A 24,578-nucleotide genomic window follows, 5' to 3' on the forward strand; every position below is an offset into this window, starting at 1 on the left:
TGGAAACTCCAGCTTTTGTTTCCAGAGAAACAGGTGGAAGACAGCTACTAGTGTTCTTCCCCGAAAGCCCGAAGGCCTGCAGAGGACAAGCCCGACACTCTTTTCTCTGTTTCCCTCGAGTATCCAGTCCCTTCATGATCGGTCATAGCACAGGGGCTGGCTGCTGGGTTTAGGCTGGGTTATAGGATTGGGATCACGTCATCAAACCTGCTCCCCATCCACAGCCTCACCATATTGTTAGTCCTTAAGATAATCCCAGGATCCTGATGGCCATGGATCTGCCTCTCTGCAGCCAAACTTGACAGCAGTATCTTTTTAAAGTAGGAAATGATAATGGACACCCTAGCATCCCTTGCTAAGCCTCTGTCTGGGGAGCCTTTTCTGCATCCTCTGCTCTGACATTGGCCTGCTCACAGCCTTACTTTAAATGTCTCAGGAATAGCACTGGCTTCTGCTAAGGCAGATGGAAAGTAAGTTCTAGAAGTGGCTTCCGGAACCACAGGGGACAGGTGAGTGTTTGGAACTCCCGTGTAGATGTAAGTGTAATAACGCATGTTTACGAACAGCCTAGAATCTGCATGCCCTATAGCTTCCCCTTCTGGTGTCATTCGCTTTCTCCACTTGTTACAAAAGAGAAAAAGAAAAGAGCACGCAAGAGCACGTGTGCTGTGTCATCACAATCGGTGAGACCTGGTCTGTCACATGCCGCATTATTTCCTAGCCTGTCTTTACCCAGGCTCCTGCCTTCCATAGCCTTTTGCATCAGGCTCTGCCCAATCCCCCAGTGTCCCAGCCCGAGACGACTGAAGAGAAGGAGATAGTGGAGGCATACCTTGTACCTGGGTTTCCGCCCTCTCTTCTTCGGGATCGTCACTGCCGGTACAGAGCCCGCAGACGCAGAATAAAGATTATGGACTGCCATCTGCACTGGTGTGGAGTGAAGGGGAGGCCGGCCACGCTTCCTCCCTGGGACCTTCTGTGTCTGCATCTCTGCTGGTGCCAGTCTTGCTGGATGAGGAAGCAAAGCGCACGTGCAAGAGAGGTCCTGGGAATCAGTCCAGAGAGAAAGCAAAAACAAAAACAGCAATGTCTGTTTGGTTTTCAGAGCACATAGCCCTATCTGTGCGTACCTACCACTTATGGGAGCGAGACAAGGATATGCATGGAAGAGAAACAGGCACCATTCTGCAGAAGACGATAGATCCCTGGGTCCAGACACACCCGAAACTGTCATCAGCAACCGAATGCTTTCATGTCTTAATTCAATTTTGGACTAACAAAGCACTATTACAATAGTATTTAAATACAATACATGACATTTTTATCTTTATAATGTTTAATGTTAAATCAATATAATATATTATATTTAATATCATTGTATTTATAAACTCATCCATTCCCTCCCATATTTAACCTTCGTTCTTTGGTTTAATTACAAATTGTCTTCACCTCTTTTTCTCTTGAAAGGAATTTAACAATACAAGTTACTTTCATTAAAACATGACATCCTTTAAGGGTTTGCAGACAGAAATGTTCATTTTGACAATATTTAGAACTGCAGAAATAAAATAGATACGACCCAAGTAACAATGCATAAGGGAACAGCTAATACATATGCAGACTAACACTGTCAACTGGCTTAAAGCCTTTAGCAGCGTATTTTGCATAACATGATTCTGAGTGACGCATAAAGACAATCTCAATTATGCAAAACTTTACAAGGTAAAATAAATGGAAGGAGGCCTACTAAAGGTCACCTAGAATAAGATGGCCAGACTGTGGGCAACTGTTCACAACACATAGTCCTTTGTACACAGCCGACAATATTACTCACAAACTGCTCAGGTAGAATTTCATTTGTCTTGAAGCCCAAGGTCGCTGATCAACCTTGACCAGAGAACAGAAGAAATAGAAACTCAGATATCCTGGATATCCTGGCACGGTCAGGAATGCGTTGAGTGGAGCAGAGCTTTAGACTTTAACTCAGAGGCAATGTTAGGTGGTGAAATCCACTTCTACACTATAGTGGAATCTTCCAGTGGAAACCAGAAGCTTTTGCTGACAAATCTGTAGGTGTTAGGACAGAAGCTTCACCATGCCTTGGTGGGGTTAGCAATGCAGGCACTTGATTGCTTTACTTGGGGAATAAAAAGTAAAACACTAGGAATTCTTTTAAAACACAATAGGGGAAGATTTGCTTTTGGAAATACCATATTTGGTGGATAGATGTTTCCAGAGTGGGGGATTGAACCTACAGTTCTGTATACACCATGCAGACACTTTACCAGCGAGCTACTCTTCCAACTCGGTAAATAGAATTCTAAAGTATAGATATTCTTATCTATCTCACACGCCGTTGAGTGTTTCAGATAAGGAAACAAGCTTTTTCCTACCTCGTGCAGCTCACACCTGCCTGTAACGCCCCAGGCCACTTCTGGCTCTTGCAGGCACCGCACTCAGAAACATAAATCCTCATCCAGATACATATATACAATTAAAGAAAAAATAAAATAATTTACAGCAAAGAATCAGCCTGATAGAGGTATCAGTTTTCTTTGTTTCTGTATATTGAGAAAAATATCCCATCTCACTAATTTAAGAGACTTTTTTTTAAACGTATTAGCATTCCTGGAATAAAGTTGTCCCCATAGCCCTTCAGGAAGATCAGCATTCCAAGGCAGTAGGGAGTCTTGTAAATTCTTAGTAAAGCATAAGATAATGACACATCTTGTAATTGACTCCATCTTAGAGTCAATGAATTGTGATCACTGTAGAGGAATTCATAACATGATCTATTTCTGGACTTGGCATTTATGTTCCTTGGCAGGAACAAAAATGTCCACTGGTACAAAAGCGGCCAAAAGCACTGATGGGTCAACAAGAACCTACGAGATCTGGTTAGGCGGAAGTCAGTCTCATTCGACCTGCCATTACCAAATTTCTCCTCCTTCCTTATGAGTTTTAAGAGTTTAGAAACAGAAGTTTTTCTTATCGTAGAGGGTATTTCTGCACCTTTGTACTTTGCCCTTATTTTTAAAGTTTATTTTTGTTTGTTTAGCTTTGGTTTCAAGAGACAAGGTCTTTCTAAGCAGCCCAAGCTGTCCTCAAACTCATGTCCCTTCTGTCTCTGTCTCTGTCTCCTGAGTGCTGGGATTACAGCTGTGTACCGACATGCCTATCCTACTTGGCTTGAAGTATGGAGATTAACAATCTGTCTGGAGCATCAGTGTCAAAGGAAAGCATGAGAAAAATCTATGGTTAAGGATGGAAGAGAAAGCCCAGTTGAGAAAGTATGCATCTTGCAAGGTAAGGATCTGGTCCCATGCCCAGAACAAGATAGACAGGCATAGTAGCTGTGCTGGTGATCCCAGCTAGCATTGAGGAGGCAGAAACAGTGGATCTACCTGGTTGGCTCACTAGTTACCTGCCTAACCTAACTAGCGAGCCCCAGGTCCCAAAGAGAGACCCTGTCTCAGAACTAAGAGGGACAGCAGCTAAGAAAGAGCATGGAGGTTAATTCCAGCCTCCACACTCCTCTGTAAACACACAGGCCCAAGCATGTGCATGTGCACACATGCACACTTAATAAATAAATAAAATGTAATAATTTTAAGAGAAAATGAAGTTTAAAAGAATATGAACTAGAAACAAAGTTTCAAAAAGAAGTAGATCTAAAAAGAGTCTTAACCTTCCCTAAATTGTTTGATATAACAAAAATCTTCCCTAGAAAAAAGAACCTATCAGTTCAACCAAGTTCTTTTCCCCTGACATCTGCCTCCTTCTTCTTTTTAATGAGGAAAACCCATGCCTCACCCTGTATTCCACTTCCTGTCTTCCACAGAAGCACCAGTCTTGGGCGGTGTAAGAGCCCGGCCAAATAACTCAGTCTGATACCCAATGCTAATCCATCAACAGGAACCATTGTTGATGAAGTGGTGGGTACCACAGGGAGGGGAGAGAAAGCCAGAGGCAAAAAGAATCCAAAGTTCCCTCAACCTAAGATGGACAGCACCTTGGAAAGCGATGATAGCAAGACACATAAAATCCTGTTAGGGAGAGCAGAACTCTGGAAGACAGTCTGTTACGGGGAGCAGAACTCTGGAAGACAGTCTGTTAGGGGAGCAGAACTCTGGAAGACAGACAGTGAAATGATATCATGCTTGCATAAAGGCTCAACATTGAGATATGTAATAAAAGACTGTCATCTAGAAGGAAGAGTCACTCTGTGCCTTAAGCAAAATAAGAATAGTTGGGTGCAATGGTGCATGCCTTTAATTCAAGCACTTGGGAGGCAGAAGCAGATGGATCTCTGTGAGTTCAACACTAGACTAGTCTACCCAGTGAGTTCCAGGACAGCCAGGGCTATGTAGTAGGACCCTATGTCAAACAAGCAAACAAACAAAACATAAAAAAGAAAATAAAAACAAGAATGAACAAAAATTATAATGAAAATAGTATACTTAAAATTTACTAAGAAAAAAATCTGAAGAAAGTCCAAAAATAGATGGCCAGGGTGATTTGCAAATGTATTTATAATGGCGAAGTACTGTAAACTGTCAGGACACCCTCAAAACAGCCTTGATTTGTATATTACTTCACACTCATAAGATGGAATATTTTGTGGTCTTAAGTGCCACACCAACTCCAGTGTCGTCTGTGTGACATGACATATGTCATTATACCGGATGGGAGCTATGTGTCCTATGGGACTAGGCTTCCTGGAGGTCAATGGCAGACAGCCCGGTATTAGCCACCGCTGAGGCATAGACGGGTTTCTCGAGTAGCTGGCTATGTGGGATATGAGCTTTGCACAATTTCTTTCATAATAATGATAGTCTTTATATATACAAGACAAGGATCATTCTCTTCAGAAACAGCTCTGGGATAAGGAAGCACAGTATGGATATGTATAAGACTACAGCAGAACCTTTGTCATACACAGGGTGTATGATGAGCAAGGGAATAGATGAGTTAATGTTGATGGACAAAGACTGTTATATTATACTTTCAACTTTATGGATAGGCTTGCTAGATCCCAACCCCCATGGTGTCTGCTGCATAAGAAGGTACTAAAAAGTATAGTTCAACAGGAGCAGAGAACTGATTAGGCATATTTGGTCACTAGATGAAAGAAAGGGTTAGGAAGAGGAAGGGCCATGATAGTGATAATGAGACAGAAACTTTCTATTCATAAGATGAAACCACTTGTCTGAGGTTTACAGTCCCAAGGACAAGATTTCCTCTTCTAAGGATGCTTTATGTCTAACACCTGTTCCTGATAATGTACTTTTCTTAAATATCGCTGATGTGACTAAAAGAAGCTTTCATACTGTGCCAACCAATGATACATGACCTTCTGATTTGTTCTTTGTTTGAATACTATATAATGAAAACATGAATTCAGTAAAATCGCAGCAGATTCCAACCACTCTCTTGTGTGTTGTGTCTGTCTGTCATTTGCCGAACTTGTGCCTTCCTGTTACCAAGACCCTGCTTCTCCCACGGTCTGAGTGGCTCCCCTGAGCTGGTCTGTGGCACTTAAGCGTGTGTGTGTGTGTGTGTGAGGTATGTGGTATGTGTGAGGGCATGTCTACAATGTTTGTATGGTTTTACGTGAGATCTGCAGGGCTCTATCAGTCTGAGAAAGAAAAGTCTCAAAAGGTGGGCGGTGGCTGTCCTTGGGAAAAAAGAAACTGAAGTGTGGTTTTCACTTCCTTTTGTGAGCTATTTTAAATTGTTTAAAGTTTTAATCAGAGACAAATATATAAATAGAAAAATAGACAGGGTACGAACGAGTTTCATTCTGAGCTCTCTTTCTGATAGAGTCACTCTCTCTAAATAGCCGTTCACTTCCTTTGTTTTCTAACGATGTTGTTTGTATCCTGAGCCACTCGGCTCCACTGAGCGCTGCTTTAATATCCCAAACAAAAGCAGTTAAAAGAAGTTGCTGCGGCCAAGGCTGAGAGCAACACTATTCTGCTGGGGTACAAGTAGTCAGAAGACAGTTTGACTGCATGTCCATTCAGCAAAGCACAAGAAGTGGGTTTCCCACTAGGGCTTCTGCTCAGCCATAGGCCTTGACCAGTTTTACAGGGTCAGACACATATTCCCCCTGTGAAGCCAGCCTCAAGTCCAATCAGAAGATAATTGGTTGTCCTCCTACAGTCAAGACACTATTGCACCAGGCGTATCCCGACTAGAAGGAGATCTGCAGTGGCTTTCACCCTCAGCTTTGGTCAGAGAAGCCTCTTTTTCATGAGTAATGGTTAACACGGAGCCTCATAACTGGTCAAAATGCTAAGAATTAGAGACTATTGCGAACTCAGTCCTAAATGTGGCATCTATATCAGCCCCTTCCAGACACAGGGAACATTCTAGAAAAGGGGACAGGAATAATCTAAGATAGTCACAGCCTGTAAGAGAGCAGAAAGAGAGAGAATAATAATGTGCACAAATAGACAGTATAAGCTATGTGACCTGCTAGGGCATCAAGGACGGAAGAAATCAGTTTGGCTGGCAGAGTTGGGAGGGGTGAAAACGGGAGATCAGAACACGACATCAGAGGTAGGACTTTCCCGGGCAGAAGTGCCCACGCAGGTGATGCAAGGGGGCTGGGCAGGGATATCTGGGAGGTATTTGAAGGAAATGTTGATAGATTAGACAGACAGGAAGATCCATGGCTTTCTGCGGTTTCTGAAAACACCAAAAGGAGGCAGGTACAGGGTCTTGAGTCTCTGCTGGGCTCTTAAATCTTTTTCTTCTGTTAACTACGAGAAATGAGTCCGAGCCCAGTGTATGGTCTTTCTTGCTAGCATTTCAGAACATTACAGAAATCCCTTTCCATCTTGCTCTGGGGCTCCATGCTGAATTCACTGTGATCCAATGTCTTTCATACACAATCTATAGACACCTAATGCCCTGATAGCCCTCAGGCTATCGGGGCTGTACGTGAGGAGATTTCTAAGGATACAGGCTCACTTTGGCACCGGTCTGAATCCAGTCATCCTTAAAGATGGCCCGAGAGCTCAGGCTTCAGAGACATTTCCTGCCCTGCACTGGTCTCTCAACTCCACCCCCCCCCATTGTCTGACTAGCAGTAACCTGATTCTCACAGCTTCCTCCCTGTTTCATGTACATAAGTGATGTCCGCGCATCCTGGAGGCCAGAGCCCTCGTCCACATATCCCTCTGCCCTTAAGCATCTGGCTCAGTATTGCACCTGCGGAGTGCATTTGGCACAGGTGACATGGCAGTGTGTCCTACATTTACAAGGTTTGGGTAAAATGTATCTATTTGGGTAAAAGTGTGTTCAATTTAAAAGAAAACACGTTGAAAATGAACAAAACCTTCACATAGGGGTGAAGAAGTATCTCGGTGAAGGAATGCTTATACGGAACAATGCTCATACGAACCAGGCCCAGGGTTCCATACTTGGTGCTGCAAAAACAAAACTAAATAAAGGAAAGACTGAAGCAATTGCATGTTACAAGAATGGGGGTGACAGGGCAGAAAGAGGCGTCTCAGGACACATCCCTCTTTCATGTGTGTGCGGACACACACATGTACAAATAATTAAAAATAAAATAAACCTTTTATTAAAAAAACAAGGAATAAGACAATAATAGAAACTGTTAAATTGAGAAATGAGTTCTTTTAATACACACTTTTTCCCAATTCTGGCAAAATTTAGCTAACAGAAGACAAAGCCAATACTCACATCTATTCATTTCTAGCATTAAATTTTACTCTGTGATATTGTTCTCCATATTTTATTTATAGGATAAATAGTTTATCCTCAAGAGTCCTTAGAGACAGCTGATTTCATATTTCAGGGACAAAGAAGGGTCGGGGTTGGCCTGAACATCTGATTAGTGTGAGACAAGGACAGTTTGAAGGGTAAGAGGGGGGTTACTAAAGGACAGAGAAGAAAGATGCAACGGCTTGTGCATGAGCAGTGAGAGCCGTGAGACAGCAGCCAGATACGTAATGTGTGGAGGCAGTAAGTTCCCTTCAGCATGCAGAACTCCTGGAGAAGCTGCACCCGGACATAACTGTAGTGATTGTAATATCATTGAAAGGTGGACAGAATAAAATATCCTTTGCTTTAGTTGGTTTTATTAAATGTGAAGGAACTTGTTTATAGCCATCTATTCCACTGATTAAGCGTTAATATGTACTTGTCTCTAGATTAAATAGAGAAGGATCAGTGCGACACATTGTGAAGAAGAAACAGGAATTGAACCCAGAGCAGAAAGGGCTTGTCAGCGATGTTCTCTACATCAGAACCAAGGAGGAGAGCTCACAGCTCCGGAGAGGCGACCGCCTTCTCACAGCCTAAGTGTGCAGGAGTGTGCAGGCTTGCTGCTTGAACCTGTAGGACGGGAAGCTTCTGGATGTGCCTAGGAAGCAGAGGGAGACCGCGGGACCATGGTGCCTCCTTGCCCACAGAAATAGCACCCTCGCTCTGCTGTCGGGGAGGCTAGGTGGCAGAGGCCCTGGATCCTTTGACAGGCCACGTGCTGAGGGTGGAGGACTGCGGAAGCAGCCAAACTCATCTCCCTTTGACTGAACGTATTCTCCTTCCTGCTGCCGAGGAACTCCCCGCCTCAGCCATGAACGGTAGAGCAGTTAGAGGGACAGAAATCAAAGGCCATCTACGTCAGAGGTAGGAAGGAAGACGTCCTAATGCAAGAAGAGCGAATGTGTGCAGTAGGGTTTCAAATCCTGAGGAATTTGAAAGCACCAGAGGGGTTGTTAACACGAGAAACAGATGCCCCATATGTGTACTCAGAGTTGACTGGCTGGGCAGATGCTCAGCTGTACCCAACTCTCCTTCAGTCCTGTTGGCCAGCACAGAAACTTCCCTATAACTCCAGTTCTGCTGACAAGGCCCATTGGCTTAGGACCTGCTCATCAGAAGACGACTCTGAGGTAAAGAAGGCAGGTAGAAGGCCCATGACTGGCTGGCCTTGGCTCCGCCTAGTTTCGGGTACCCACTCCTTTTTATTTCAACATCGCGCCTTACACTTTAAGTCTTACACTAGTCTTACACTTTAAGGGACATCCTCACAGAAGACAACACTCTGGAGATCTTGGGTACTAGCCTGAGCCTGATGCCTCCACTTCATTCCTTACAAAAGGGAGCTGCCTGCCTAAGCCATGTCCCCTGGTGCCTGTGACAGTGGGCTGATGTCTGGATTACTCTCTGGGAGGTGATAGGCTGAGCTTGGAAAATGGGCCTGGGAAGAGAAATGTAGCCCCTTGCTGTGGGACCAGTCACCAGACACACACAGAGAAAGCAAGATGAGGATATGGCTAAACATAGACAAGAATTATGGGTCGCAAGAGCTAGTTAGTAACAAGCCTGACCAATAGGCCAAACAGTTTATAATTAATATAAGCCTGTGTGTTTATTTGGGATGAACCACTGCGGGACCAGGAGGGACAGAAACCCCTCCATCTACACCCCCTCTACTTTGCTAGCTCTCTACCAGAAATGCCCTCCTGTCTGGCTCGGGATCCTAATCTCTACTGAGCGATCCCTTGAGGTCCTCTGCATCAGTCCATGGTTGCTGCATGGACTGAGACTGAACACCCAGCCTCTTATTTTGACTTTTCCATCACCATGAGGCCATTCCCCTCCATTAAATACTTATTGTCTTAGGTAAAAAAGAGATTTCCCTGAAGACATCTGTGAAAATGACAGCATGTACCTGCCTTAGGCAGGTCTTTGATGATGGGACGAAATGCAACCTTGGGAAAGAGCCTTCTTTGGGAATGTTCTGTCTTTGCTACGTTAAAGGCTTGAGTCTGCCTCTCTCTTGCCGCAGCTGCAGATGAGCCCACGAGCAAGCTTATGGGTGGGAGGGGAGGGGCTGACAAGGAGGAGATCGGTGCTCCCCAGACTCATGGGTGAGAAAAAGGAGAGGCAATGATCTTCAAGGTAAATGCTAAAATTTACATAGTGGCATGGTGGTGTGCTCTCAGACGGTGGGCAGGGACGATGCAGATATAAATGCACCTACGCATCCCTGCAGGCCCCCTTCCTGCTTAACTGTGGTTTTGCTTCGGGGGAAATCAGTTACCCACATTCTGAAAATATCACTATAATACAATGAGCAGTTCGGATACATTGAGAGATAGATCGTAACCACGTAACTCTTATTACAGGATATTACCGTGTCAGATTTCGTTGTTAGTTATTATTGTTGCTCTCTTACCGGGCTTGATTTATAAATTTGACTTTCCCATGGGCATGTGTGTGAGAAAAAAGACTGTACACACAGTACTACCTGACGTTCAGGCGTTCACGGGGTTCTCGGAACGCACCCCCTCGTGGTGAAGCGCAGATGTGAGGAGTCTTTCTGGAGAGTTCTCACACGGGAGCTGCTGCCTTGTGCTGGCTGAGGAGGAAAACTGAGAGTCCCAGGGCCGGAGAGAAACTTCTCTCCACATTGTTGTCTAACTTGAATGCTGTGTGGATTCAAACGGGATTAAAATCAAGTGTGACTCAGTGGAGATAGCGGCTCGGACCTCCACAGCTGTCCTGTGCCAGGGCCAGCTGCACTGGCGTGGGCGAGTGAGGGCCTCTGAACCATGAAAGGATTGCAAATCCCGGGACAACATGCGAGTACTACATTCATGAGTCTTGTACTCTCACAGTGTGTGAGCCTGCACACTAACCTGAGGCCTACTGACCCCAGTGAGTCAGCTGACCAGATCACACCTACCCCCAAGGGCACTGATGGCACCACAGACCAGGCTCACACAGACTCTACTTTTGAGAAGCTGACAGGCAGACAAGTTACTCAACGCTTCTGAGCTTGCTTCGCCCTCCCCGCCCTCCATTGGTACAGGTTCAGATTTCTGAACACCCCGCGGAGCAAAACTGACAGATGCAGTTGGTGAAGACACGTGGATGTTTTAAACTTGCACCCAGGCTCATGCAGAGTTAAGTGAGCGATTCAGGCTCGCATAGTAAAAGCAAGAAGAGCCGCGAGTTCCCAGGTTCTGGCTCAGACCAATGCAGAAACAAAGCAGGCCGATGTCTTGATGTCTCGGTAGGGGTGCTGAGATGCAGCCGAGCTGCCCTGCAGTCTGTCACCCAGAGAGGCTGAGGCATAAAGCAGACGCAGGCGCCCGCAGACGAGCAACGCAGGCCACAGGCCGCAGGCTGCGGCAGGACAGGCGGGGACGGGCGTGGCGGCAGAGGAAATTTTTTTAAAATATTTTTATTGAGCTATACATTTTTCTCTACTCTCTTCCCTTCTTCTCCTCTCCCCTTCTACCCTCTCCTGTGAGCCCCATGCTCCCAATTTATTCAGGAGATCTTATCTTTTTCTCTTTCTTATATAGATCTATGTATATCTCTCTTAGGGTCCTCTTTGTTGTCTGGGTTCTCTGAGGTTGTGTATTGTAGGCTGGTTTTTCTTTGTTTTATTTCTAAAAGCTACTTACGAGTGGGTACATATAATACTTTTCTTTCTGGGTCTGAGTCACCTCCTTCAATATGGCTTTTCTAGATCCATCCATTTTCCTGCAAATTTCAAGATGTCATTATTTTTTACTGCTGCGTAGTACTCTGTTGTGTAAATGTACCACGTTTCACACCCCGTTCTTACCTCCTTCAGAGGTTTACATGACCTACTCACCATCTAAACCAAAGGAAGAATAAGGACTCACGGTTAGAACTGGGCCTCCTGTCTCAGAAACTGTAAAGGGCTCCCCACACAATTTGTCTAAGGATATTATCTAACCTTGGCTCAGCTTCACATAACAGAGGTCAGTCCTTATTCTCCACCAAGTACCAGTGTTCTCCTGACATGAAGAGTAGCCACCTGCAAAGACTCGTGGCCCTCAGGAAGCGATCTTGGGTGGCAGTGGGCTCCTTTCCCATAGCTCTGCCTGGAAGCTACTACCCCAACAGGAACTTCCTGTCCCCATTCCTTTCTCTGCTGTAGCTGGACTCTTTCTCTCATAGTACCAATGTGCTAGCCCTCTTATTTGGATCCATGTCTCTCTCTTGACACACTTGAGCTCTGGGTCTTTGTTTGATTGAGTTGGACATTTGAGACAGGATATCCCTGGCAAGCCTAGCATTTGCTCGGTAGACCAGGCTGATTTTGAACTTGCTGCCACCCTTCTGTCCTTGCCTTCTGGTTGCTGGGATTACAGGTGTTTGCATCTGGCTCCACCTCCAGGGAGTTGAGTGTCTGCACATCTCTGGGAACCAGAAAATGTTCACCAAATGGTTGAACGAGTGAGCTGGTAACCTGCCCCGCATCCAGGACTCCTCTGCTGCTCAGCACTGAGAAGCAGGTTCCAGCCTAGGCAATTTGTTTGTTTTCTGTTAGTAGTGGCCCCAAGCTCAGGACTCACCATTTTCTGAGGACAGCTACATGACTTAGTGGGTGAATGCACACAAGCTTGGCAACCTGTGTTCTACCCCTGGGACCCACACAAAGCTGGAAAAGAACCAACTCCATAAAGATGTCCTCTGACCTCCACATACACTCCAGGGCATGCTCACACCCCCATGTGTGTATACACTTATGCACAACTTAAAAAAAAAACACTTCCCAACAAGAACACCCCAGGAAGACATGGTATTCCAAATTAGGCCTTCCAAAATTTGTCTACTTCCTCTCTGTTAGTTTTCACGTGGTTCAAAGCTGAGCATCACTGCCCCTGTACTTAGAGGACAGGAACTGAGGCTCAGGTAGATAGTAGATCATCATCCATCAGTATCCAGAGCTGAGATCCAGTCCCAGAGCTCTGTGTAAACTCCCCCAGCCCCCGGAGACAGCCCTGGATGGACCTCATCAGACTGGCCATGCTGCAGGTAGTACACAAGAGGGAAGCCCGACCCCTCTGACCATATCCTTTCATCTCTGAAAGCTGAAATGATGAACGATAACCCAACAGCTCACAGGAAGATCCTGAAATTTTGTCAGGGTCTACAGCATCTGGAACTGATGTAGGCATGGCTGGTGATTACCCAAGAGCAGGCACAGGCAGTGCCAGTTGAAAAACACATGTCTGCTGAGAGAAACAGTCAACAAATGGGACCTCCTGAAGCTGAAAAGCTTCTGTAAAGCAAAGGACATGGTCAACAAGACAAAACGACAGCCCCCAGAATGGGAAAAGACCTTCACCAACCCCACATCAGATAGAGGTCTGATCTCCAAAATATATAAGGAACCCAAGAAATTGGTCATCAGAAGAACACATAAACCAATAAAAATATGGAGTACAGACCTAAACAGAGAACTCTCAACAGAGGAATATAAAATGGCCGAAAGACACTTAAGGAAATGCTCAACATCCTTAGTAATCAGAGAAATGCAAATCAAAACAGCACTGAGATTCCATCTTATACCTATAAGAATGGCCATGATCAAAAACACTGATGACAACTTATGCTGGAGAGGATGTGGGGTATAGGAAACACTTCTGCATTGCTGGTGGGAATGCAAGCTGGCACAGCCCCTTTGGATGTCAGTATGTCGATTTCTCAGAAAATTGGGAAACAACCTTCCTCAAAACCCAGCAATATCACTTTGGTGTATATATCCAAAGGATGTACCACAAGAACATGTGCTCAACTATGTTCATAGCAGCTTTGTTTGTCATAGCCAGAACATGGAAACAACCTAAATGCCCCTAGACTGAAGAATAGATAAGGAAAATGTGGTATGTTTATACAATGGAGTACTACACAGAAGAAAAAAATGATAGCTTGAAATTTGCATGGATGGATGGATCTAGAAAACATCATATTGAGTGAGGTAACCCAGACCCAGAAAGGCAATTATCACATATACACTCACACAGAGGGGTTTTAAACACAAAAAAAAAAAAAAAAAAAAATCAGCCTACAAATGACAATCACAGAGAACCTAGACAACAATGAGGACCCTAAGAGAGACATACATGGATCTTATCTACAAGGGAAGAAGAAAAAGACAAGATCTCCTGAGTAAATTGGAAGCATGGGGACCATGGGAGAGGGTTGAAGGAGAGGGGAGAGGCTGGGAGGAGAATAGAGAAAAATGTAGAGCTCAATAAAAATCAATTAAAAAAAAAACTCCAAAAAAGTTCATTGCAATATTGTAAGCAACAAAAAAAAAAAAAAGGAAAACATGTGTCTGCTAAGGACACAGCTGCCAGGGACTTTTCGCTCAATGTGTCTCTGAACCTGTGTTCTGTAGTGCAGGGAAAGGCACTTCCCGGGGTGGTTACAGTATTTCTCGTTTTCAGCAAGCCACCATTTCCTGTTTTGTTCTCTATTTATACTTTATATTTAGTTTTGAGAAAGTGCTGGTGGCTTGGTGTTTGGGTTGTTCTTCGTTCAATCTCTACAAAGCAAGCTTTCTTTTCAAGGTGGGGTGTGTATGGGAGGGAGGGAGGGAGAGAGAGAGAGAGAGCACAGAGCAAGGTTATTTTCAAGATTGTACTAGGAAGAATCACAAAAACTTCCCCCAGTAAAACTGTAGTACCAGTCATTACCGGTTGTAACTGTCCAAACCTGGGGACCTCGTCAACAGCCACCAGCATATGTCAAGGATGGTGATAGCTAATACTGGATGTCAGCTTGACACACCTGGCAAGAGCGAGCCTCGTTCCTTACGGTGGAATGGCCTCCATTAGACTGGCCTGTGGCCATGTCTGTGGAGCATTTTCTCAGTTGCTAATGATGAAGGACCATTGTTGGTGGGGCCATCTGTGGGCAGGTGACCAGGATTGCATAAGAAATCAAGCTGAGCAAACCAGAGGAAGCAAGCCAGTAAGCAGCAGGCCTCCACGGCCTCTGCATCCAGGTTTCTGCCTTGAGTTCCTGCCCTGACTTCCCTCTGTGATAAACTGTGATGTAGAAGCTAAGCTAAATAAACCCTTTCCTTCCCAAGTTGCTTTTTGATCATGGTACTTATCACAGCCATTGGAGAGCCAGCTAGGATAATGACAAAGCCCTCTGAGACCACGCCTCCTAAAGCCCACCTTCCATAGATTTCAGGCACACCGTTAATCTCTTGTTCTGCAGTCCAGAGATGTGTAACTATGGTGTCTTCATGAGCTGCTCTTTGGAAAACACCGAGGTATCTCAGGCCCTTCTTTAGTGCGTAGAATGAGGTGTACAACTCGGGGTTTGCCCTGGAAGACCTCAGGGCCTGCGTGAGCTGCACATAGCAGTCAGCAGTAAATAAAGAAAATGGTTTAAAGCTGCAACCGGTACCGCTGCCTGTCTGGCACTCAGGAGAGCCAGCATCAGCACCAAGACAACAGCAAGCGCAGTTATCTTGAAGCTGATTTTCCATCTCTGTGTTTGGTCACTGGATTCATCTTCCCCAGGAGAGAAGGAATGGGCAACCATCATGGGACCTGCCTTTGATGGGCGCTAAGTGGAGTGGCAGAGTAGCTGCTGGGCATTGTCCTGAGCTGGCAATCAGATACTCCAGAATCTGCCAGGTCTGTGCTGCCAGGATGCTCCCGGGAGCCCTGCATAATAAGTAGGCCCCGTGGGTTATGAATTTCAGCTCTTCCCACACAAATGATTGTCTCCTTCTCTGTTAGCGAAGAATGGAGTCAGGAGGACCCCTGAGGAAGGCAGAGCACCCCCACATGTCCAGTGAGTCCTGCTGACATATTGGGGTGTGCAAACCCAGCACCGCTGACTGCTTCACCACCCCCATCACTAACATAGAGCTTCTCCCAGATGGTACTGAGCCTGGATCACACTCGCAGGTCGCCTGAAGAGAAGCAGACACTGCACACACTCAGAGCACACTGGCTAGTGGCCAGGAGTCAAAATGACGGTGTGTCTGTGGACCAGGACTGCAGCAAAGACTCTATGGAGCCCCTCCTTCTCTCAGTACCCTGCTGTTGGAAGACAGGACTCTAGTCCCTGGCCCAAGACCATGGCTCCCCTTACCCTTCACGGCATGGGCACTGTCCTTGGTGCCCAGTAACAACAAGGCAACAAACAGAGGCTGAAGAAGGGAAGGAATGACCCATGCACATGCTGATATTAAATTAATATTAAAGTCTCCCTGTGAGACTTCAAAGCAAGTGTTGTGAGATGCCCACTATTACACAGACCTGTCAAAGCTGTGCAGGTAGAACCTTGAACTCAGCCTAAAACAAGCAGAAGACATTATAGCCACCACCTCACACCCTATATCTGGGCTGGGTGAAGATTTATGTGACCTCTGCATGTCTGGCTGTGAGAAGGTCCTTAGCCAATCCAAACTGATTAAACTGGAAGGGAGGGAGGGAGCATGGCACAACTGTAGGCTTCCACTCTTGGTTACCAAAGGAAAAGTCAATAAAGGAGAAAACAATGATCCTTTTGTCCAGCGTGCTTCCCAAGGTGGTGCAGTCCGCAAGCAGGGCTCGGGAGGAGGGCTGGGTCTCCTTTCTCAGAGGTCTTGAGTCTGAAGTCCCAAGTCTTAATTAGCGTTAGCTTCCCTTCTGAAAATCCTTACCTATATGAATATTTTTGGAACACATAGGCATTCGTGTGGCCCTTTAAGGCTGTGTGAGAACATTAGGGCAAGCGCTCGTGCAGGCATAGGGGCGCACTCAAGGGTTGTTTAGGAAGAGACTCAGTTGTAGGAGCTGGAATGCACAGCCTTGCGGAGATTAGCAGCCACCAGAAGGCACTGGAACTCCTCAGGGACTAGTTTATTTCTATCTAGTAAAGCACAGGAAAGGATCTCAAACAAGAAGTGCCAGGACACAGAATGAGACAGGAACCAAGGGGTGGGAGCCAGACAAGAGGGGACAAGAGATGAGGGGACAGAGATGGGGCCTAGGAGCTGAGATAGTCCAATGAGACCTGGGTCATAGGTCCAGGTGGAGACACTGATCCTAGCTCAGGGTCTTTTGAACTTAGTTCTCGGCAGTCTGAGACCAAAGGGAAGCAAGAGTCCATGAATAGGTTTCTGGAAGTGTCTGAGGAATCAGGAAAAGCTAGAAGAGCAGAAAGGAGTGCATCTTATCCCAACTTCCAAAGCAAGCTGGACCCTGAGTGTGCTAACTGATTAGTCATTTCAGAATGACCGGCAGGTCCATGGGGCCTTCTAGAAGATGGAGCCTTCATTTATAATGCCCACCGATGCCAGGACTAATTCTCTCTCAACTTAAGGTTTGACCTAATGAGATTTACTTAAGAGAAAGGGCAGCGTAACTGGGTAAAGGTCAGAAGAATGAAATAAGCCCAGGCTGTTGACTGTCGCGCAGTATTTGGCAAACTTCCCAAGATTATCCCTGAGACAGACAAAGTCACATGTGAGCAGGAGGGCAGTATAGAGTTCCTGACTTGTGAGCCACCATCCAAGGTGTGACTGCACACTCAAGCCGGTAGAGTTGCCTTCACTGGCTCAAATTTGGTCGCCATCTTCCTAGGGACATGGATGAAGGTTTGGAAGGCAGACATGCCAAAGAACCAGCTTGGGAGAGGCAATCAGGGCTGTAGATTACAGAGCCGGCATTCATAATTCCGTAGACGTGTAGACATAAGCAATGGAAGGACACTGAACAAATGCTCTGTTGTTCATAGATGAACAGGAGAGACACAGCAGGTGAGGGTTCCAATGTGACAAAGATTTAGTGGGACTGGAGAGGTGGCTCAGGGGCTGGTTATGATTATTTGCTATTTTTCTAGAGGACCCAGTTTCGATCCCCAGCACCCCCACGGTGGTTCAACACTGTCCACAACCACTCCCAGAGGATCTGATGTCCCCTTTTGGCCTCTGCCAACAACAGACATGCATGTGGTACATAGACATGCATGCAGCTAAAACACCCTTGCAAATAAAATAAAAATAAATAAATCTTTAAAAAAAGGATTTAGGGATTTTACTTAGAACAAACCCGGTTCTGGTTATGACCTAGACCATTTGATGAAGGAGACTCTGGGGCCGAGATGGTCCAGGGTCCAACTCAAAGACACAATAACACCATTGTCTGCAGAACAGCTGGAGCCTAAACCTGTGCAGGGGCACAGAATTAAAAATAAATATTGACTCAAAGCGGGAGGGAAAGGGAGAGGCATGTGGAGCTTTCCTTTGTGGGATAGCTAAATTATAAATACAACTAACTGGGGAATAAAGTTTTCTGTGGGGCAGCACAGTGTGGATTCATGATATGAATAGTGAACACAACAGCCCCAAGAGCCTGCCCCATCACACTGCATCAAAAATTTAGAAGAGAGAGAGAGAGAGAGAGAGAGAGACAGAGACAGAGACAGAGACAGAGACAGAGAGAGAAGGAAGCAACATAGAAGCAATCCAGTCTGCTTTGAAGGACAGCCGGGAGGGGGTTGATGCTGAAGAATTGGTCTTCATGATTTAAATTTAAAAAGTTATTCAAGCATGCAGTCCAAAAACTAGATATTTCTTTATACAAATAAGTTTTCATTCTTGAATCAAAACAGCAAAGAGAAACGACTTGGGGCAGGTCTCATGTAGCCTAAGCTGGTCTCAAACTTGCAATATAACGGAGGATGACCTTGAATTTCTGATCCCCCCCCACCCCGCCTCTGCAGCCCAAGTGCTGGATTGTGTGGACCATCATGCTTGGTTTATGTGGTGCTGGGAACAGAACCCAGAACTTCAGGCATTCGACCAACTGAGCTACATCTCTGGCTCTGACAAATACAATGACATTTTAACACACACACACACACACACACACACACACACACACAAGAATTTAAATTAAAGTTGGGCACGGTGGTAACCCCAACACTCCAGCAGCTGAGGCTAGCCTAAGTTGCACAGCGAAATCCTTTTAAAACATACTTTAAAAATAAAAGTATTAATTAATAGGGCAATAATGCTGAATTCTCATTATCTATGTCTCAGCCTAAGTCAGAAGTGAATTACTGCACCTGTTCAGCAACAGCCAGAATAAACGAGATACCAGGTATTGCCACTAGTGGGACCTAGACTATGGGACGGAAAGTTTGTGTGTCTGTCTGCATGAAAGAAGTGCCCAGAACACGGGACCAAAAGAATAAAAAAGCTAATTGCTATGGTTCTGAAAAGCCAGCCCAGCACAGCCGGGCTCCTCATCACTGTCCAGGAGACTGTATCTCAACATACATTCATCCATTCTGTCGCTTCTTTGTAGGAGAGAAATGACATTCAGAGGCAAATCCCTAACTCCAAGAAGCTCAATTTCTTAAGGATATGAAAGCTTATTAAAATAAGAAGGGCCATGGAGAAAAAGAAAGCTGTTGTTACCATCCCAGCCATCAATCCCTTTCACTAAGGCCTTGTTATCAGTCTTATTACATTTCACAATGGATTTTCAAATGTATCTTTGTTGTGAGGCCTGAGGGGCAGAGACAGAGCGTGAGGAGGCTGAGAGACAGGCTCACAACAGAGGGGCTCCGAGCGCAGGGCCCGGCAGATGCTGTTTGCTTTGGTTTGATTGGATTGAACCGAACAGATTTAAATGGAGATTCTCAGGATGAGGCATTTAATAAACCTTAGTCTAATCGCGCTAGACTGGCAAAACAAAGCATTGTAAATCCATATCCTGGACCACTATTGAGTTTCTGAGACAATCATCTTCCTGTCCCAAAGCATCCCAGAGGGACCCCTCCAGGCTTCCCCGGTTGCTGACAGGGCGGTGTCTCCAAGATTTATAAATCCGTCAGGAAATGACAATAAAAGCAGCCAATGGCTATTGGCAGTTTTCTCATTTACATGCTATTCGAACTGCATAAAAGGATGTATATTTAGAGATGCGTAGATATATCTGGTACACCTAAAATACATATCTAATTTTAGAGTAGCATATCAATGTATTGATTCATGCCTAGCTGCGTGTGTCAGACAGATGCTTGAATTCTTAAGTATTCTCTGATAGCCCACTGTTTCCTAACACAGTTCCTAACTGTGCACTGGTTTCCTAACACAGAAGTAGTTATCCCACACTTGATAGCTTGCGACAACTGAAATGGGTTTCCTCAAAAGAGCCAAAGTCTGAGGTCCAGGCGGCAGCTGTGCTGGTTTAGTCTTGGAACCTGGCAGAGTCTGAAGCCCACTCTGACTTTCCTGGCGCCACGTGGTTGCCAGCAGCCCTTGGCATTATTTCCAGTTTCTTCCTCCGTTGCCTTCTCTCCCTCTGTCTCCCCACTGCCACCAATCCCAGTGCCATCTCATCTTAGCTCATTACTGCTGTGGGATAATATTCTTGTACCCTGTAAAGATCTGTCACTTGTATTGCTTTAATAAAATGTTGATTGGCCAGTAGCCAGGCAGGAAGGGTAGGCAGGGCAACCAGACTAGGAGAATTCTGGGAAAAGGAAAGGCTGAGTCTGCAGTCGCTACCCAGATGCAGAGGAAGCAAGATGAAAATGCTGCATTGAGAAAAGGTACTAAGCCACGTGGCTAAACATAGATAAGAATTATGGGTTAATTTAAGTTGTAAGAGCTAGTTAATAATAAGCCTGAGCTAATAGGCCAAACAGTTTATAATTAATGTAAGCCTCTGTGTGTTTTCTTGGGACTAGGTGGACAGAAACTTCCATTTGCAAATGATATTTTCAAAAACTGTGCTTCCAATAAGTTTGAAGTCTTGGGGTCTGTGTGGATATGAATTTTGAGGGGGCACTGCTCAATCTTATATCAACCTTTTCATGCAGGAGTGCTACGTATAATGTTACACATGATATGATTCCTAATAATAATTGCTTCATGTGTAGTTCTTCTTTCTTTTATCTTCTTTTCCCCCAGACAGGCCTCATATAAATAACCAAAGCTGGCCTTGAACTCTTGATCCTCCTGGCTCCACTTTCCCAGCACTTGGATTACAAAGGTCTGGACACCATGCTCGGTGCTAACTCAACACAAAGTTCTATAGATTGATGCTACCACGTGATGTCATCCAACTTCCCACTAATTTGGGAAGCTAGTTTTCCCCCTTTTTAAGATTTTTTTTCAGATACAGATATTTGTATTATTTAGATACAATTTTCCTAAGTCAAGTTCATAGGTCTTAAAGCCGCAATTGAGCTTCAGCAAAAGCATATAACAGTGTAATCTACATTCCACTCAAAATATTTCCTATTGAGCTGTTCCTTGGCATACACCAGGATCTTGGGTGCAATTTCCAATACCTCAAAACACTGAATAAATAACTATTTTTGTCTCCTTAGATTTGTGTGCCTTTTCCGAACGATCCCTACTGCTTCCGCATCAATGTCTATCTTATTTACTAGACTGTTCTCGATCTTCACACATCCATGGAATGATGTAAATCACACACTTGCGTCTGGCTGCATTCGCTGATGCAGCAGGCATTTCAGTACTGCAGGCTTTTGCTTTGGGTAGTAGCAGGATGGTAGTACAGCCTGTTCGTCATTCACCTGGATATTTATTGGGGCTAGTTCCAATTTTAAGTTGCTTTTAGAATTCTGCTGACGACATGTCTATGGGGATCTTTGTAGATGTCTGTTTTTTCTCCTTGGGTTAATTATAGGAGTGGAATTACTAAGCCATAGCTTCTGTTTTCACTGAACTCTGTGGAACAGCCTTGTTCCTTCCCACCAATGTCAGAGTAAGAGGGAGTGATCTCTCCACAGCCTCCTGTGGAGAGATGGAATATATATATGCCATTCATTTATCTTCTATTTAAAGTACCTATTTTAGGTTTTAGCACACATTTTGGTTGCTTGCTTTTTTTATTATTAGGCAATAAGAATATATTATATATTCTTATTTTCTTTATTTATTCTTAAAACATGTCTTTTTTTTAATGTATATACTGTAAAACTACCCTCTTTGGCTCATGTATTCGCTTTCTAAATAGTATCTTTTCTATCTCAATTTTTATGTATGTGTTTTTTTATTCGGTGCTGAGGATTAAACACAGGGCCCAGTACGTGCTAGGCAAGCATTCTACCACCATGATACATGCCCCTCCAGACTTTAAATAGTGCCTTTTAACAAGCCATTGTGTCAAATGTTGTATGAATATGAAAACCTTCTGCTTTGTGGTCATTGGGAACATACCACACTCCACGATCATGACTCATTCTTCCGTGCTTTCTTCCAGTTTGCAGGTCTTGCTTCACCTACTGCAGGCTGCAGCTTATTATCTGAAATTAATTACTGTGTGTGCCCTGAGACTGGGCTTGGGGTTCATCGTCGCCCAAATGGATGTGAGTCACCCACAGCAGGTTCAAGAGACGGTCTCTTCCTGTTGACTTTCTGTGGCCCCTTTCTCAAAGTCAGTTAGCCCCGGGAATTGACATCTAATTCTGGACTCTTGGGTGGGGGTGTGGTGGTTTGGGATTTTTTTGTTTGCTTTTGTTGTTGTTGTTGTATGGTTTTTGTTTGTTGTTGTTGTTGTTTCTGTTTTTGTTGTTATTTGTTTGGTTTTGTTGAGATGAGCCCTTGGTATACCGCTATGGATGGCCTACTACTCACTGGGTAGACCAGACTTGCCTCAAACTCAACTCCTCTGCCTTAGCCTCCTCCAAAGTGCCACGGTTACAGGTATATGACACCACACCAGCTGTTTCTAGACTCTATTTTATTCTATTAGCGTATCTCCCTGTCTTTATACTGATACCCAACTCTCTGGGTGTCTAGAAATAAGGTAGGCTACATTTTTTCAATGTTGTTTTCCTTTGGCACAACTGTTTTGTGGGCCGCGATTTTAGCTCAGTGGCAGCATTGGCCCGCTCAAGGCCCTGCTTTTAGCCAATACCACAAGAGCTATTTTGTAATTTTCATCTGACTTTCAAAAAAAAAAAAAACAACCTACTGCATTTTTATTGGGGATGATTTCAATCTACGAGTAATTGAGGATGGATCGAAAGCTTCCCAATGGTCAGTGTGTAGTTCTCAGTGTGGTGTGTCTATCTCTGTCTGCTTAGGACATACAAAAATCTTCAGTTTGTCCACACAACAGCTTTACAGTGTTCTGTGTGCGCGCTTTGCCAAGTACGCTCTGGCTTTCATGCTATTGTGGGTGCTGCATCTGTAAACTGTTTCTCTTACACAGACATACAATTTAGTTTTTAAACATACATACACTATTTTATTACAATTTTTAATAAAGAAAAAGTTGCAACATTCTAAGACCAATTACTGGTAACAAGAATACCTGTGACATTTGCTGTACTGTCATATGTAAGAAATTAATCATTAGATCTTTAAGAACTTTCACCATCAAAAGCTTCCAATCCAGCTGTATGCTGTAGCCACTGGAAAAGCTATAAACTGCATTCTATTTTATTTTTATTTTTATTTTTTATAAACTGCATTTTAAAAAGCTATTTTTTTCTACAAAATGTAGCACAAATTCTTATTGTTCTTAATAGTAAAAACTCAGAATCAGCTATTGGGGAGTGAAAGCTGAAGATCAGAGAAGCATAGCTGCAAGCCACAAGAGAAACTTTTCACCCTACTGATTCTCAGACTGAAGAGGCGATCCTGTCCCTAGTAATCCTCAGACTGCATCTCAGACAGCACCTCAGACCGCATCTCAGATTGCATCCTCAGACTGCATCTCAGACAGCACCTCAGACCGCATCTCAGATTGCATCCTCAGACTGCATCTCAGACTGACTGCTCCTAAGACTGCATGCTCAGACTGCATTCTCGGACTGCATCTCAGACTGCATCCTCAGACTGTATCCTCAGACTGCATGCTCAGACTGCATTCTCGGACTGCATCTCAGACTGCATGTTCAGACTGCATGTTCAGACTGCATCTCAGACTGACTGCTCCTCAGACTGACTGCTGCAGACTGCTGTCTTAGGACTGCACTGCTGCTCAGATTGCACTGAGCTCCTGTCTCCTCCTCTCCACCTAGCCATATCTCTTCCCGCCTCCAACTCCTTAGAGCTGAGATTAAAGGCGTGAGTCACCACCACCTGGCTCTGTTTCTCTTTGAGGCTGGATTGCTCTAGGGCAGCCCAGGGTGGCCTTGAACTCACATGCCCTGCCACACACACGTGGGTCAGAGGACAACCTTGAGTGCCAGTCCTTGTGTTTCATCTTGTTTGAACGGGTCCCTTTGTTGCGTTTCAGCTGTGAACGTCTGCCTGGTCGGCCTGCAAGGGCCGGGGGTTCTCCTGCCTCCACATCTCTTCTCCCAATATGAGCATCGGGATTGTGGCTGATGCCCCACACAGACTGAACTGGGCCAGGTTGAACTGCAACTTTATTTAAATTCCACGTACCTATCCTTTGCTCAGCTTGCAACCAGCTTCGTCTATGTTTATGTTTATTTATCTTTGAATTAAACTCACAAAGAATTCCAGAGTCCAAAAATTGAAAAGATGTCTGAATTGTGTCTTTTCCTTTCCTTTTGGCTCTTTTTCAAGGGTGCTTTGTCAGCAAAATTCAAAAAGGGAAGGTGAACTGTCCGAAGCTGTGGCTTTTATTTATTTTTATTTGTTTATTTTATGATGCTGGGGTTGAAACCAGGGCTTTGAGAGCATTAGAGGAGCGATCCACACCTGGACTGCAAGCTTTCCCCCCCCCCCCCGAACCTAAGTCTTTTTGAATGCACACTTGTTTTGTACAGTTGTAGCGATTTTCAAATTGATTGCTTCT

General features: G+C 44.8%; 1 protein-coding gene across 3 annotated transcripts in view; it reads right to left on the reverse strand.

Annotated features, from left to right (window-relative positions):
• The window catches only part of Scml4 (Scm polycomb group protein like 4), an 84,177-nt gene that overhangs the window by 37,405 nt on the left and 22,194 nt on the right, over nucleotides 1–24,578 (reverse strand). For 2 of the 3 annotated variants that reach the window (XM_050120573.1, XM_050120572.1), the window contains one exon: nucleotides 833–1,045. In XM_050120573.1, the coding sequence (XP_049976530.1) occupies nucleotides 833–988 (156 nt within the window). In that variant the 5' untranslated portion in view covers nucleotides 989–1,045. Of the gene's footprint in view, nucleotides 1–832; nucleotides 1,046–24,578 lie in introns of those variants that run through there. The other variant, XM_050120575.1, reaches the window with a different exon arrangement.

This window comes from Alexandromys fortis, unplaced genomic scaffold (genome assembly GCF_014885135.2).
Source record: "Alexandromys fortis isolate MF-2015 unplaced genomic scaffold, M_Fortis_MF-2015_v1.1 scaffold_175, whole genome shotgun sequence".
In the NCBI taxonomy this organism is placed as follows: Eukaryota; Metazoa; Chordata; class Mammalia; order Rodentia; family Cricetidae; genus Alexandromys; species Alexandromys fortis.